The following is a 12,290-nucleotide window of genomic DNA, read 5'->3' as shown; positions in this document are numbered from 1 at the left end:
GAAAAGGCTGGATGATGCATGCCCAACCATGGCTGACCCACTGGCTCCTGAACCTACGGAGACACACCTGTGGCCTTCCACTTAGCAGAGGGGCAAGAGTGTGAACGCCATCGAGGCTACCGGTAATCTTGAATTCTAACCACATGCTATTGAGTCCTGAAGACATCTGAGTTAACATCTTTACTTGCTATTAGGAAGCTGTGCCTCATTCATCTTTCTGGTTCGGGTCCTAACACAAATCCTGACACACAGTAACTGCCAACAGAATATTTATGGATTTATTTAATGAAGGAGCTAAAAGGGGTCAGAAAAGGGAGGGTGGGGACTATCATATACACAGGCACCTGAATAACATGGGATGATTTGTTCCTGATCCAATCAGACCCAGAATATGAAACAGACATGGAATCTGCCGGCACGTGTGGGAGGTGCGGAGACAAATTCCGTGGCAGTTAGAAAGCAAGCTGGCTGCCAAGATGGAGAAGAGGCAAAATTTAGTCTTGACCTTCCATAATCCTAAGGCTCCCAAAATTCAGGGGAACCGGAAATACCAAAGGGTGAGGAGGTACCTAATTGTAGGTCAGATGGGAGGAAGAGGACTTACTTAAAGGAGGGCCTAGACGGAGTATCCTAAAGGTAGAGAAAAGATCACCCTGGGTAGGGAGAGACATCCACAGATCAAACCCACATGGGGATCCTTAAGGGAAAGATGAGTTGGAGACCCTGGGGATCAAGGGTGATCTTTTTGGTAGGCAATATTTCCCTCATCTTTGTAGCCTACCCTCCCCGTCAGCAAACATCTGAATGTCACGATGCCACCCCAGAGGCGGCAGCAGCATGTGGATCAGACACACATCTATATCCGAATGTTCTGTGGCAGCCTGTGTGGTTTTGGTCTCCTAATGTTGATCTGTTCAACCCCACTGAGCTGGGTGCAATTCCTGGTGATCAAGAATGGCCTTGAGCTCTACGCAGGACTCTGGATCTCATGCAGCCATGAACTGTGCTGGAGCGACACACCCAAACCACCCTGTGAGTGCCACCGAACCAGGCCCCACAATTCCCAGAGCTTTCAGCCACGTTGGCTCTTCGTCTCTCTTCCTTCAAGATCTCTTTACCCTCATCTCTTTGAGTCCAAGACCGGTCTCAGGCGAATTGTGAATGTAGCCATGCTTTTCCTAGGTGTTCTCAGTGTACCCTTTCTCCCTCTGACTCCTGGTTGCTTCCTCTCCCAGCTTAGTAGCTGATACTCTCTTTACTCTCTGGGAAGAACTCCCTGGGCCTTTATAAGCTGTCACTGCGAAGCAATGTGGTGAGTATTCTAATGTGGCTGTAGAAATACAAGTAATTGATCAGAATTGGGAAACAAAGTGAAGTGTCTCAGCCTCCATCAGATTTAACTTTTTAAAATTTTTTTCTTTAAGATTTTATTTATGTATTTGAGAGAGAGAGTGTGACAGAGAGAGAGCACAAGTAGGAGGCGAGGGAGAAGCAGACTCACCACTGAGCATGGAGCCCCATGTGGGGCTCGATCCTAGAACCCTGAGATCAATGACCTGAGGCAAAGGCAGATTCTTCACTGACTGAGCCACCCAGGCGCCCCAGATTTAACTTCTAAGGTCAATTTGTTCTTCTGCTAACAGTAGAAGGGAATACAAATGCATGTCAGATATGCGGTATAACAAATGCCAGCTATTTAGAATAAGTTATTAACGTCAAATTTTATGTGAATTTAGGTACATCTAAAAATGCAATACAAAACATTTAAAAGTAAGTTTATAGGGCCAGAAGATACTATATGCATGAGGTTTTTTATTTTATTTTATTTATTTATTTGACAGAGAGAGACGGAACACAGGCAGGGAGAGTGAGAGAGGGAGAAGCAGACTTCCCACTGAGCAGAGAGCCCGATGTGGGGCTCGATCCCAGGACCCTGGGATCATGACCTGAGCTGAAGGCAGACGCTTAACAACTGAGCTACCTAGGCACCCCTATAAGTTTTTAATCAGAACCAAAACTTAGAGGAAAGACATAACTACACTAAACAGTTTCCCCATCATCCTCAAAAAATACATTTACACAGAGAAACAGGTATTGTGAAAGAAAACATGCACGAAAGAAGCATTTATGTCTCCTTGTCAGACAAGCAGGGGCCCCAGATGCTGGAGGTGGGGTTGGGGGTTGCACCTAGGCTCCACCCTGAGCTAGAGCATCTACGCTATGTGGAGCTAAGGAGCAAGATCTTGAGATGAAACTAAAATCAAAGGCAGGCATATAATTCAATTGCATTCTTCAGCTTCAAAGAAAAACTAGGGAAAATATTTGCAACAAATATGAAAGATAAAAGGATAAATGGCATTGATATTTTTAAAAACATATTATTAATAAAAAGGTGAATACCCCCAATAAATAAATTCTTAATAAACAGTTCACAGAACAGAAACTAAAAATGTCTAATAAACATAGGAAAAATCATTTAACCTTAATTGATCATTAAAGAAAGGCAAATCAAATGAACAATGAGATAGGATTTTTCAAACATGACATTAGCAGAGATTTTTTTTTAAAGATTTTATTTATTTATTTGACAGAGAGATCATAAGCAGGCAGAGAGGCGAGGAAGCAGGCTCCCTGCTGAGCAGAGAGCCCGATGCGGGGCTCAATCCCAGGACTCTGAGATCATGACCTGAGCCGAAGGCAGTGGCTTAACCCACTGAGCCACCCAGGCGCCCCTAGCAGAGATTTTTAAATGATGCACAATGTTAGACACTCTCATACACTGGGGACCATAAGTGGGTATAACCAAAGCAATATGATTATGTGTATCCAGAGATTTACACTCGTGAATTCCATTTCTAGAGAAATTCTAGGAATTCATGAGTGTAAGATAAGGCATAAAAGGAGTAGAAGATATAGGCATAAAAATTGAGCTGCAATCATATGTATGTAATTGTGCCCAGGCTAAAATTCAGGACTTGAGATTATTATTTTAATGTCTAATGAGTCAGAATCTTGGAATTGGGGGGAACGTGGGTGGCTCAGCCAGTTAAGCAACTGCCCTTTGGCTCAGGTCATGATGCCAGGGTCCTGGGGTTGAGCCCCACATCAGGCTCCTTGCTCAGCAGGGATCCTGCTGCACCCCTACCTGCCACTCCCCCTGCATGTGTTTGTTCTCTCTCTCTCTCTCTGTCAAATAAATAAAATCTTTTTTAAAAATCTTGGAATTTGCCACAATAGCAAATAGTTTATTTCTTGCAGCCTGGAATTCACCTGAGGCCAACTGTTAATGATTTAGAGAAGGTCAACTGAGTCCTTTCAGTACACAATTATAAGTCAAGTATCTACCCTATTTCCAATGTTCACTAGTCTCAATTCTAAGTAAGTAGTCTGCAATACAGAGCTCATAATGAATTCCCCAAATGTAATGAGTATGTCCAGGTCTCATCAACCTGTGACAATATATTATCATTGCCCCAAACATTATTATCCAAATTCGAGAACTTTGAATTTTTATCTACTGACAGCGAGAATTTAGCCCCCTTTTCTATGGTAAATCTGTCATTTCTAAGAGTTTCATGGGGACTCTCTCAGGTGTTCTCAAGAATATGTGTGCTCAAGGTCTTGTGTCCTGGACTCCCATGAGGCCACTGTGGCTCTGGCTCTGACTTGACCTGGTTCTAGATGACTGATGGCTTCTCTGCTGTAGTTGTTGCTAATAGAATGAGGAAGAGGTGGGGAGTAGTAGACACCATTCTTCACTTTTATTCCTAAGTCTCAAGTGTAGAACAGACCCTTCTCTTAATTCTCCTATAGCACAGGTGAGATCAGACCGTAGCGTAAAGGAATGTTTTGGCGAGGTGGATAACTTGAACCATCTGGAGGACTGTTGGGAAGCAGGGTAGGTCTTTTAGTCAAAGCACTGGGGCCTCCAGAGCCAGGCCCTGGGAACCACTGCACGTGAGACACAGCCAATCTGGGTGGGGATGCTTGATTCAGGCACTCCAGTGGGGTCACCAGGAAACCTGAATCCTCAGCCAGTTTCACAGCCTCCTCTCCAGGGTGCTGGTCCCCATCCACGACTTTTTCCATTCCCAAACCACCTTCTTTTCCTTGAGTCTGGGGAGGTTTTGTCTCGCCTTTGTGTGGTTGGAATGAAGGTGTGATGTCAACAGCGTGGAGGTTATATTTGGCTAAATAAGTGGGTCAATCCCTCAGCAGCACCTTTTTTTTTAATCCATATCCACACCCCACCTCCACTCACTCAGTCTAGCTCCTTCATGTTAAAAGGAGCCTGATCCTTTCGGAGCACTACCTCCCTAACCTGGCTTTGATTTTTGCTGAAGGACTTAGGATGCAGTGAGAGGAATCCCACCCCCAAATCTCTTTGGTACAGCGGAGTACCAGGTGCTTGGCCTTTCCTATGGCTGGCTTCTCTCCTATGCTTCTTCCTTCTCACGTCATCTTGGCTTCCTCCACTGATTCCTTCCAGAGTGTCAACACCTGTAAAGGAAAAGAGCATCTAGTGTTAACTAATCTTATTTGTTAGAGCAAGAGCAAGGTGATGTATAGCCCTGCCCCTCTCACCTTCCAGAACCTCCAGGACAAAGTTTTACTTTCATAACAGTAGGAGATCCTGCCCACCAGTTACAAAACGCCAAATGGTGAGTGTTCTCAGTTCGCTGAGAATCGTTACTTCTTTCTGGTAGAGTCGTATTCCTTGCAGTAGCTTTTATGTCCTACCTGATGGTGCTCTGAAGTACAGAATCACTGACTGCGATGACCCTGAGGACCCTACCGAGGATCTTAGCAAGCTTTTCAAACATTCAGATCTCTCTCTTCCCCTCCAAATTGAAATTGACACCCCCTCTCTTCCCAAGGCGTTAGCTTCTTTGCCTTCAGTAAACTGGGATGTTTGCCTTGCTTTTTCCGCAACCCAAGTCCACATCCAAGAATATGACTAAGGAAATCTTCAGAAATGTTTGGATAAAGATGACGTAGGTGGGTGTTTCTTATATCTAGGACACTTCTCTTTCACTGGACCAAAGCTTCTTACCGAAAAGTAGGGCCTTTTATAACTTAGGTCCTAAGATCTTGGAAACTTTGACAAGTAAGCTGCTGGCTTTTGGTCTTAGAGGAGATGGAGGTTCAAACTCAGCTTTAGGATGTTTCCTTTATTTTGCTCAGTGAATAAGAAAAAAAAAACTATGAAGTTAAACAAATGCACCCATTTTATATAATGGAGCCAAGTGTTTAGTTTGGTCAGATAATTAGTTTTGTATGATTATAACTAGTTGACTTGCTTCCTTGGGAAGTGAGACTATTCTATGATGTAAATCTTCAGTTGTTCCTTTGGGGGTGTGAGTGATCATGTTTATGTAGTTTCAGGAGATGAGGATCTAAGAGAAGATTGTAAGAACATGAAGGCAAGTTTTCCCCTCATTGGTGGAAGAAAGACTAGACTGTAACATGTCTTAGACAGGACTTGGACTGGGTATTTAGTACACTTTTATGTTGTATTTCACTTGAACTAGCATAAGCTAAAAAGTAAACCTATTTATGAAGATTCAGAAGAATCTCATAGATTCCCAAGGGCAGGAAGTTTGTTGTCCCTTAGGAGATTCCAGAAGAGACTGGGATCTCAGACGAAGAAAAATCAAGCCTACCACTCAGTCTCTTTAGAGATGCTTTGACGCTCATCTTTGTTTATACTTTGCTTTATCACTACAGCTCAGTTTTTCCTGTTTACTAGTATGCAAATGCCCAAAAAGTGATATCTCTGTATTATTGGCAATGTATCTATCTTCTTGGTTCAAGAAAACAAAGTACTATATATGAGGAAAGTAGCATCAATCAGTCTCAAATCCAAATTTCCAAGCATAAGAATCAAATTAGTCCAACATAGGTCAGAGTTCCTTCCTTTTTCCAATTAGCTATGGTCGGGGGACTACAGGCAAAGGGCCAGGGCTATAGGCAAGGGCTGCTAGGTCCTGTGGGGGACTGTGGGCTAAATAACAGGAACGCTGCCTATCACACTGGGCTTCATGCAGCTAAAAGCAGGCTGATGGTTCTGACTGGCTACATATCTTGCTAATTCTGTGTGACCCAGGTTTCAGGAAATGCGTTGCTCTTGGGTTATCATTTTTTTTTTAAGATTTTATTTATTTAGGGACGCCTGGGTGGCTCAGTTGGTTAAGCAGCTGCCTTCGGCTCAGGTCATGATCCCAGCGTCCTGGGATCGAGTCCCGCATCGGGCTCCTTGCTCGGCGGGGAGCCTGCTTCTCCCTCTGCCTCTGCCTGCCATTCTGTCTGCCTGTGCTCGCTCTCTCTCCCTCTCTCTCTCTGACAAATAAATAAATAAAATCTTTAAAAAAAATAAAAAAAGATTTTATTTATTTATCTGCCAGAGATAGAGAACACAAGTAGGCAGAGCAGCAGGCAGAAGGTGAGGGAGAAGGAGGCTCTCCGCTAAGCAGGGACCCTGATGCGGGGCTCAATGCCAGGACCCTGAGATCATGACCCGAGCTGAAGGCAGATGCTTAAACGACTGACCCACCCAGGCACCCCGAGTTATCTTGTTTTAATGTGGCTAACTTGTTTTGGCCACAGAACAACTCACCTCTGTGGTTAGGCATGTGGTTTCCCTTCATTGACTTTACTATTATCAATGATGTTAGTAAGGGGTGAGTTCTAGAGAAGAAAATGAGACTTAAGAGGCAGATCTTAATCTGGGATAAGCTTTAATATATTTTCTTCTCTCTTGGTTAGTTGGAAGCTGAACTAGGATTCTCAGGCATAGAGGTGCTTAGAGAATTTTCAGTGGTAGAGACGAGCTGGCCCCTGCTACCCTGAGACAGGAAAGAAGCTAGACAAGGAGGCACGCTCCAAAGGATATTGAAGAGATTGCAGGATCTGTAGCATCTCAGAAGAGCTTTATTTACTTGCAATTGTGTGTTATCCTTTATTTCTTTTTAAAAAGGCTTTTAATTTAAATTACAGATAGTTAACACACAGTGTTATATTAGTTTCAGGTGTCCAATATGGTGATTCAACACTTCCCTACAGCACCCAGCGCTTGTCACAACACGTGTCCTCCTTAGTCCCCATCACCTATTTCACCATCCCCCACCCCCAACCACCTCCCCTCTGGTAACCTATCAGTTTGTGTTCTAGAGTTAAGAGTCTGTTTCTTGGTTTGACCCCCTCTCTCTCTTTTTTCTCTTTGCTCATTTGTTTTGTTTCTTCCATTCTATATATGAGTGAAATCATATGGTATTTGTCTTTTCTCTGACTTATTTCACTTAGCATTATACTTTCTAGATTCATTCATGTCATTGCAGATGGCAAGATTTCATTGTTTTTTTATGGCTGACTGATAGTCCACAATAGATGGATGTAGAAACACAGATATAGATATGTACACGCAATATAGATAGATGTGTGTATATATCTATATATCTAGATCACATCTTCTTTATCCATTCATCAATCAATGGTCATGGGCTGTTTCCATAATTTGGCTATTGGTAGATAATGCTATAAATACTGGGGTGCATGTATCTTAAAAAATTGCTGTGGAAGTCAAGGGAAGGATCTGTTTCATATTAGGGAGGTTGTAGCAAAAAGTAATTTTTGGCATGCCCCTTCTTCTCTCTTACCAACATCCAGTCTGCAGAGAGCAGAGATCTTGAGCCAGGAGGTGAGGGAAGAAGTGTTATGGTGCTTGGGTAAGGGCTTTGGAGCTAAAGACCTTTTAAGCAGACCTCTCCCTGAGCAACCTCGAGGAAGGGTCTTGAGGAACTCTCAGGAAAAAAAAAAAAAAAGCAAATAGAAGATATTTTTAGGATGTTAAATTCCTGCAATCCAGTAAATTCAAGCTTGAAATCATTACAGTATGGGAGTTTAAGTAAATAGGACTTCACTTTGTAGTCATAGGCTAACAAGGCACATGCAAGTAAGATATATTTAAAAGAGAAAAAACAAATAGAAACAAACTACAAGGGGCGCCTGGGTGGCTCAGTGGGTTGAAGCCTCTGCCTTCGGCTCGGGTCGTGATCCCGGGGTTCTGGGATCGAGCCCGGCATCAGGCTCTCTGCTCTGCGGGGAGCCTGCTTCCTCCTCTCTCTCTGCCTGCCTCTCTGCTGTCTGTCAAATAAATAAATAAATAAAAATCTTTAAAAAAAAGAAACAATCTACAAGTCCAATAATGGTTAAATCATTAAGTGAAACATGTTAATATGATAAATTAAATAAAATTAAAAATGATGTTTACAACAGGTGATGGGGGGAAATCTTACCATAGAATCTTAAGGAAAAAAATCACTTGATTTTTAGTATCATATCCACTATGTACAGAGGATAGAAAAATAGTGGAAAGAAATAATATAAAATGCTAATAGTAGCAGCCCTTGGTAGTGGGATTGTAGCTGTTTTTCTTCCTGCTGCTTGGTACTTTTCTAGCCTTTCCAATGCCTATATTAAACATGTATTACTTTTAGAATTAAAATTAGGAATAAGAAAATGTTTTAATCTGTGTCGTGATGTTAGAATCACACCTTTTAGAAACTAGTTTACAGGGGCGCCTGGATGGTTTAGTGGGTTAAGCCTCCACCTTCAGCTCAGGTCATGATCTCGGGGTCCTGGGATTGAGCCCCGCATCAGGCTCTCTGCTCAGTGGGGAGCCTGCTTCCCCCTCTCTCTCTGCCTGACTCTCTGCCTACTTGTGATTACACTCTCTGTTAAACAAGTAAATAAAATCTTTTTTTTTAAAAAAAGCTAGTTTACATCTAAGTAAATGGGTTAATGCAACCAGAACTATTTGTATATCATCTTCAGTTTTACAATAAAGGCTTTACCTTCACAGTAAATAATTACAATTATCAATGAAAAACTGGGAAGTAAAATCATTACTTATACCCTGGTTGCCACATGGCGAACTCTGCTTCATCCTCCTTAGTCCTCACACCCTTCTCTAAGCCTCTGTCTGGTTTTCTTAAGAGAGGTCCCCTGCTGGACTAACCAAGCCTTCCCTTTCTCCTCCTTCTTGGCAGATTACCTTCAAATTTCCAGGGCTTTCTTCCTCATCTCTCTCTTCTCCATAGTCGTTGCCCTTGCCTGGCTCATCAGCTCTTGCCTGCCCAGAAGAGGAGGCTTAACCACCAACTTGGATCTGAAGGTCTCCATGCTCAGCTTCATTGCAGGTACAGACCTAGATTGGCAAGGTAATACCAGAGTGAAACTGTCAAACAAACCAAGTTTCCCGGTGGGGCTTTCCTCCTCTTTTTCTTGTCCCTTTCCTCTTCTTTAGTATCACATCCAGTTGCCAGTTACCTGCCCTGTTTTACTGTATAAAACACACCTCAAGGTGACTTAGCCCAGGGGAGAGGTAGAAGCTCCTTTCTCTTTCCCATCTTGGTCAATCCCTAAATTTAAATTCTGCCATACATATGGCATCTGGAAGCAGAAGGAGAGTTGGGGGTGATGGTCAAGGCAGACTAAAGACACTGATGCATTGTGACATCTTTTCTTCTGGTCCTAGCCTTCTCCCTGCTCCTCTGCCTCGTCCTATTTCTGGCACAGGTTCACTGGCATGCTAAGGATGCCTTGGAGCCTGATTTCCTATGGGCCTATCATATTAATTGGTGGAGTGACTTCTTATACACGTTTTCTGGTGAGTCATTCCCCTGCCTAATGCAAGAAGGATAGAAGAGGAAGTCCCTTCTTTAAAGGGAGGTAGAGTCTGGGAGAAATAGAAGCACTGACTGTTCCTATTTAGAACATTCATACATGGAGAAGCAGCATGATATGGTGAGGAAATCATGGATTTTGGAGTCTGGAAACCTAGATTTAGCAATCTGTTCTACCATTAACTGAGGCATGCACAGGTTGAGCAACTTGCCTGAGACTTTACAGAAAGTTGTGGAACTATCAGCTATCATTGAATCCAGGAGGTTCAAGCTTTGTCTTTACCATGTAAGAAATACTGTATTGCAATGAGAGCACAGGAGGATAAAGAAACTGCTGAGGGAGAGGAGGGTTGGTTCTTAGAACTGAGGAAAGCATGAGTAAGAATTTTAAAAGTCAATAGACTATCTCTGCTTTGAAACTCACCTCAAATTCTTCTCCTTTAGGGATCATCTCCTTCCTCAACTACATAACTTTCAGATTTCCTTCCCTTGATCGAAATGTCAGTGCAGTTCCCAAAGAGCAGTCAAGGCTGGGGGTTGGCCCAGTGACTACAGTAGTACCTGATGAAGATGAAAGTTTAAGGTCTGATAAGGAATCTACAATTGAGGAAGAGAAAACAACCCCAGAATCAGAACTGTCATGGTGATAGGAAAACCCAACTACTACTTGTCTTAAAAACGGAGGAGAGGCTGAACTGGAAATGATGGTGCAGATTCTAGGAAACTCTCCTAATATCATGTCCATGTTACTGAAGGCAAAAGCATTAAACCTGCTGAAATGTGTTTTGTGTGCACTGGATCTAAAATATGTAATATAGTCATAAAGAAAATAATAAAAGTTTACTTAAGAAAAAATTTCTAAGAGAATACACAGTGGTTAGGGTCATGAAGGAAAGAAACTAGCAATGGATACAGTGTGTAGATCAGAGATCTCTTTGGGCATCAGGGATCTTACAGACCAGAATGATTCATGGAGAAAGATGCCACCTAATTATACTTGAAATTTTCTTTTTGTGTGTGGCCTTGAGCACACTCAGGGTGCAAGACATTTAGTTAATATTGTTGAATCTGAATTGCAAACAATGGAATGAATACCAGTGGAGATAATACCTACCATCCAAAGAAGCTGAAGGGTGCTTGGGTAGGGGGTGGGTTCTGGGGAATCCGTGAGATCCATTTCCTATGAGGATTGGTAATTTGAAACACTTACAGTCTTATTACATGAACCCACTGCTTCTCCCTAGGTGGGGAAATGTCTTAACCAGGCCCCCCACAAGCTCTCTGAAATTCTACACAGAATTTATGTATGCACTTTTCTGTGAAGAAAGCCACAGACTCCATCAGATTCTTCGTAGGCCTGTGACTCTTCTGATTCCTTGGGCATCAATTTTATTTTAATGAACCAGATGATGCTGAAGGACTCTCTTCAGCCTACGTATATATGTGAACCAAGTTGAAAGATTTTTTTCCATGTTTTATATACCCAGTAAAACTAAGTGAGGGGGACTGCCGATAATTTCAGGCCACCGCGTAAGTCTTTGGATGGTTAAAGATCCTTTTCAACCCCAAACCAGATTCCATGCAGAAAGTCTCTGACATTCATTTTTTTAAAATTCTTTTAATTTCTTTTCAGCATAACAGTATTCATTGTTTTTGCACCACACCCAGTGCTCCATGCAATCCGTGCCCTCTCCAATACCCACCACCTGGTTCCCCCAACTTCCCACCTCCCGCCCCTTCAAAATCCTCAGATTGTTTTTCAGAGCCCATAGTCTCTCATGGTTCACCTCCCCTTCCAATTTCCCTCAACTCCCTTCTCCTCTCTAACTCCCCTTGTCCTCCATGCTATTTGTTATGCTCCACAAATAAGTGAAACCATATGATAATTGACTCTCTCTGCTTGACTTATTTCACTCAGCATAATCTCTTCCAGTCCCGTCCATGTTGCTACAAAAGTTGGGTATTCATCCTTTCTGATGGAGGGATAATACTCCATAGTGTATATGGACCACATCTTCCTTATCCATTCTCTGACATTCATTTTGTCTTTTATTCCTTTAGAAGCTACTATTATGACTCTACTGGTTCAGGTTCCATACTTCTCCTCCCCAAATCTGGCAATGGAATGGACTAAAACGACCAGTTTCACCCCTTGCCGCTCTTAAAGATAAGCTTTTGGGTCCTTTTGGTTTAATTTAGAGATTTATTGGTAACCTTTGTAGAAAACAAACATAACAGACATGGAGCAATTATGTAGTTCCTTTTTTGTTTGTTTGTTTTTTAAAGAGAATTTTACTTGAGTGGTTCTTACAATTGATGTAGTTTTTATAATCCTGGTCCCTGATCAGGAATACACAAACATTTCCACATGGTAACTGAAAGCCCATTAAATTAAATTTTTTTTAAAGATTTTATTTAGAGGGGCGCCTGGGTGGCTCAGTGGGTTAAAGCCTCTGCCTTCGGCTCAGGTCATGATCCCAGGGTCCTGGGATCAAGCCCCACATCAGGCTCTCTGCTTGGTGGGGAGCCTGCTTCTTCCTCTCTCTCTGCCTGCCTCTCTGCCTACTTGTGATCTCCGTCTGTCAAATAAATAAATAAAATCTTTTT

The 12,290-nt window shown here is 42.5% G+C and overlaps 1 protein-coding gene across 2 annotated transcripts; it reads left to right on the top strand.

Moving 5' to 3' along the window:
* Positions 1-459: 459 nt before the first annotated feature.
* Positions 460-10,468, top strand: LOC125104601 (transmembrane protein 202-like). 2 transcript variants are annotated; one of them, XM_047737170.1, is made up of 5 exons: positions 460-557; positions 777-1,032; positions 9,048-9,197; positions 9,536-9,667; positions 10,128-10,468. In XM_047737170.1, the coding sequence occupies exons 1-5, from the start codon at positions 477-479 to the stop codon at positions 10,328-10,330; spliced, it is 822 nt and encodes a 273-aa protein (XP_047593126.1). In that variant the 5' UTR covers positions 460-476; the 3' UTR covers positions 10,331-10,468. The 2 variants fall into 2 exon arrangements, with proteins under 2 accessions (XP_047593126.1, XP_047593127.1); XM_047737171.1 differs by lacking the exon at positions 9,536-9,667.
* The last annotated feature ends 1,822 nt before the right edge of the window (positions 10,469-12,290 follow it).

This window comes from Lutra lutra, chromosome 7 (assembly GCF_902655055.1).
Source record: "Lutra lutra chromosome 7, mLutLut1.2, whole genome shotgun sequence".
In the NCBI taxonomy this organism is placed as follows: Eukaryota; Metazoa; Chordata; class Mammalia; order Carnivora; family Mustelidae; genus Lutra; species Lutra lutra.
This window is presented reverse-complemented; position numbering and strand designations above follow the sequence as displayed.

Excerpts from the sequence above, each read along its gene's own strand:
- LOC125104601 (XM_047737170.1), top strand. The coding sequence starts at position 477 with ATGGAGAAGAGGCAAAATTTAGTCTTGACCTTCCATAATCCTAAGGCT. Across the intron at positions 1,033-9,047 it reads CGACACACCCAAACCACCCT|ATTACCTTCAAATTTCCAGG; the intron begins GTGAGTGCCACC and ends CCTTCTTGGCAG. Across the intron at positions 9,198-9,535 it reads CATGCTCAGCTTCATTGCAG|CCTTCTCCCTGCTCCTCTGC; the intron begins GTACAGACCTAG and ends TTCTGGTCCTAG.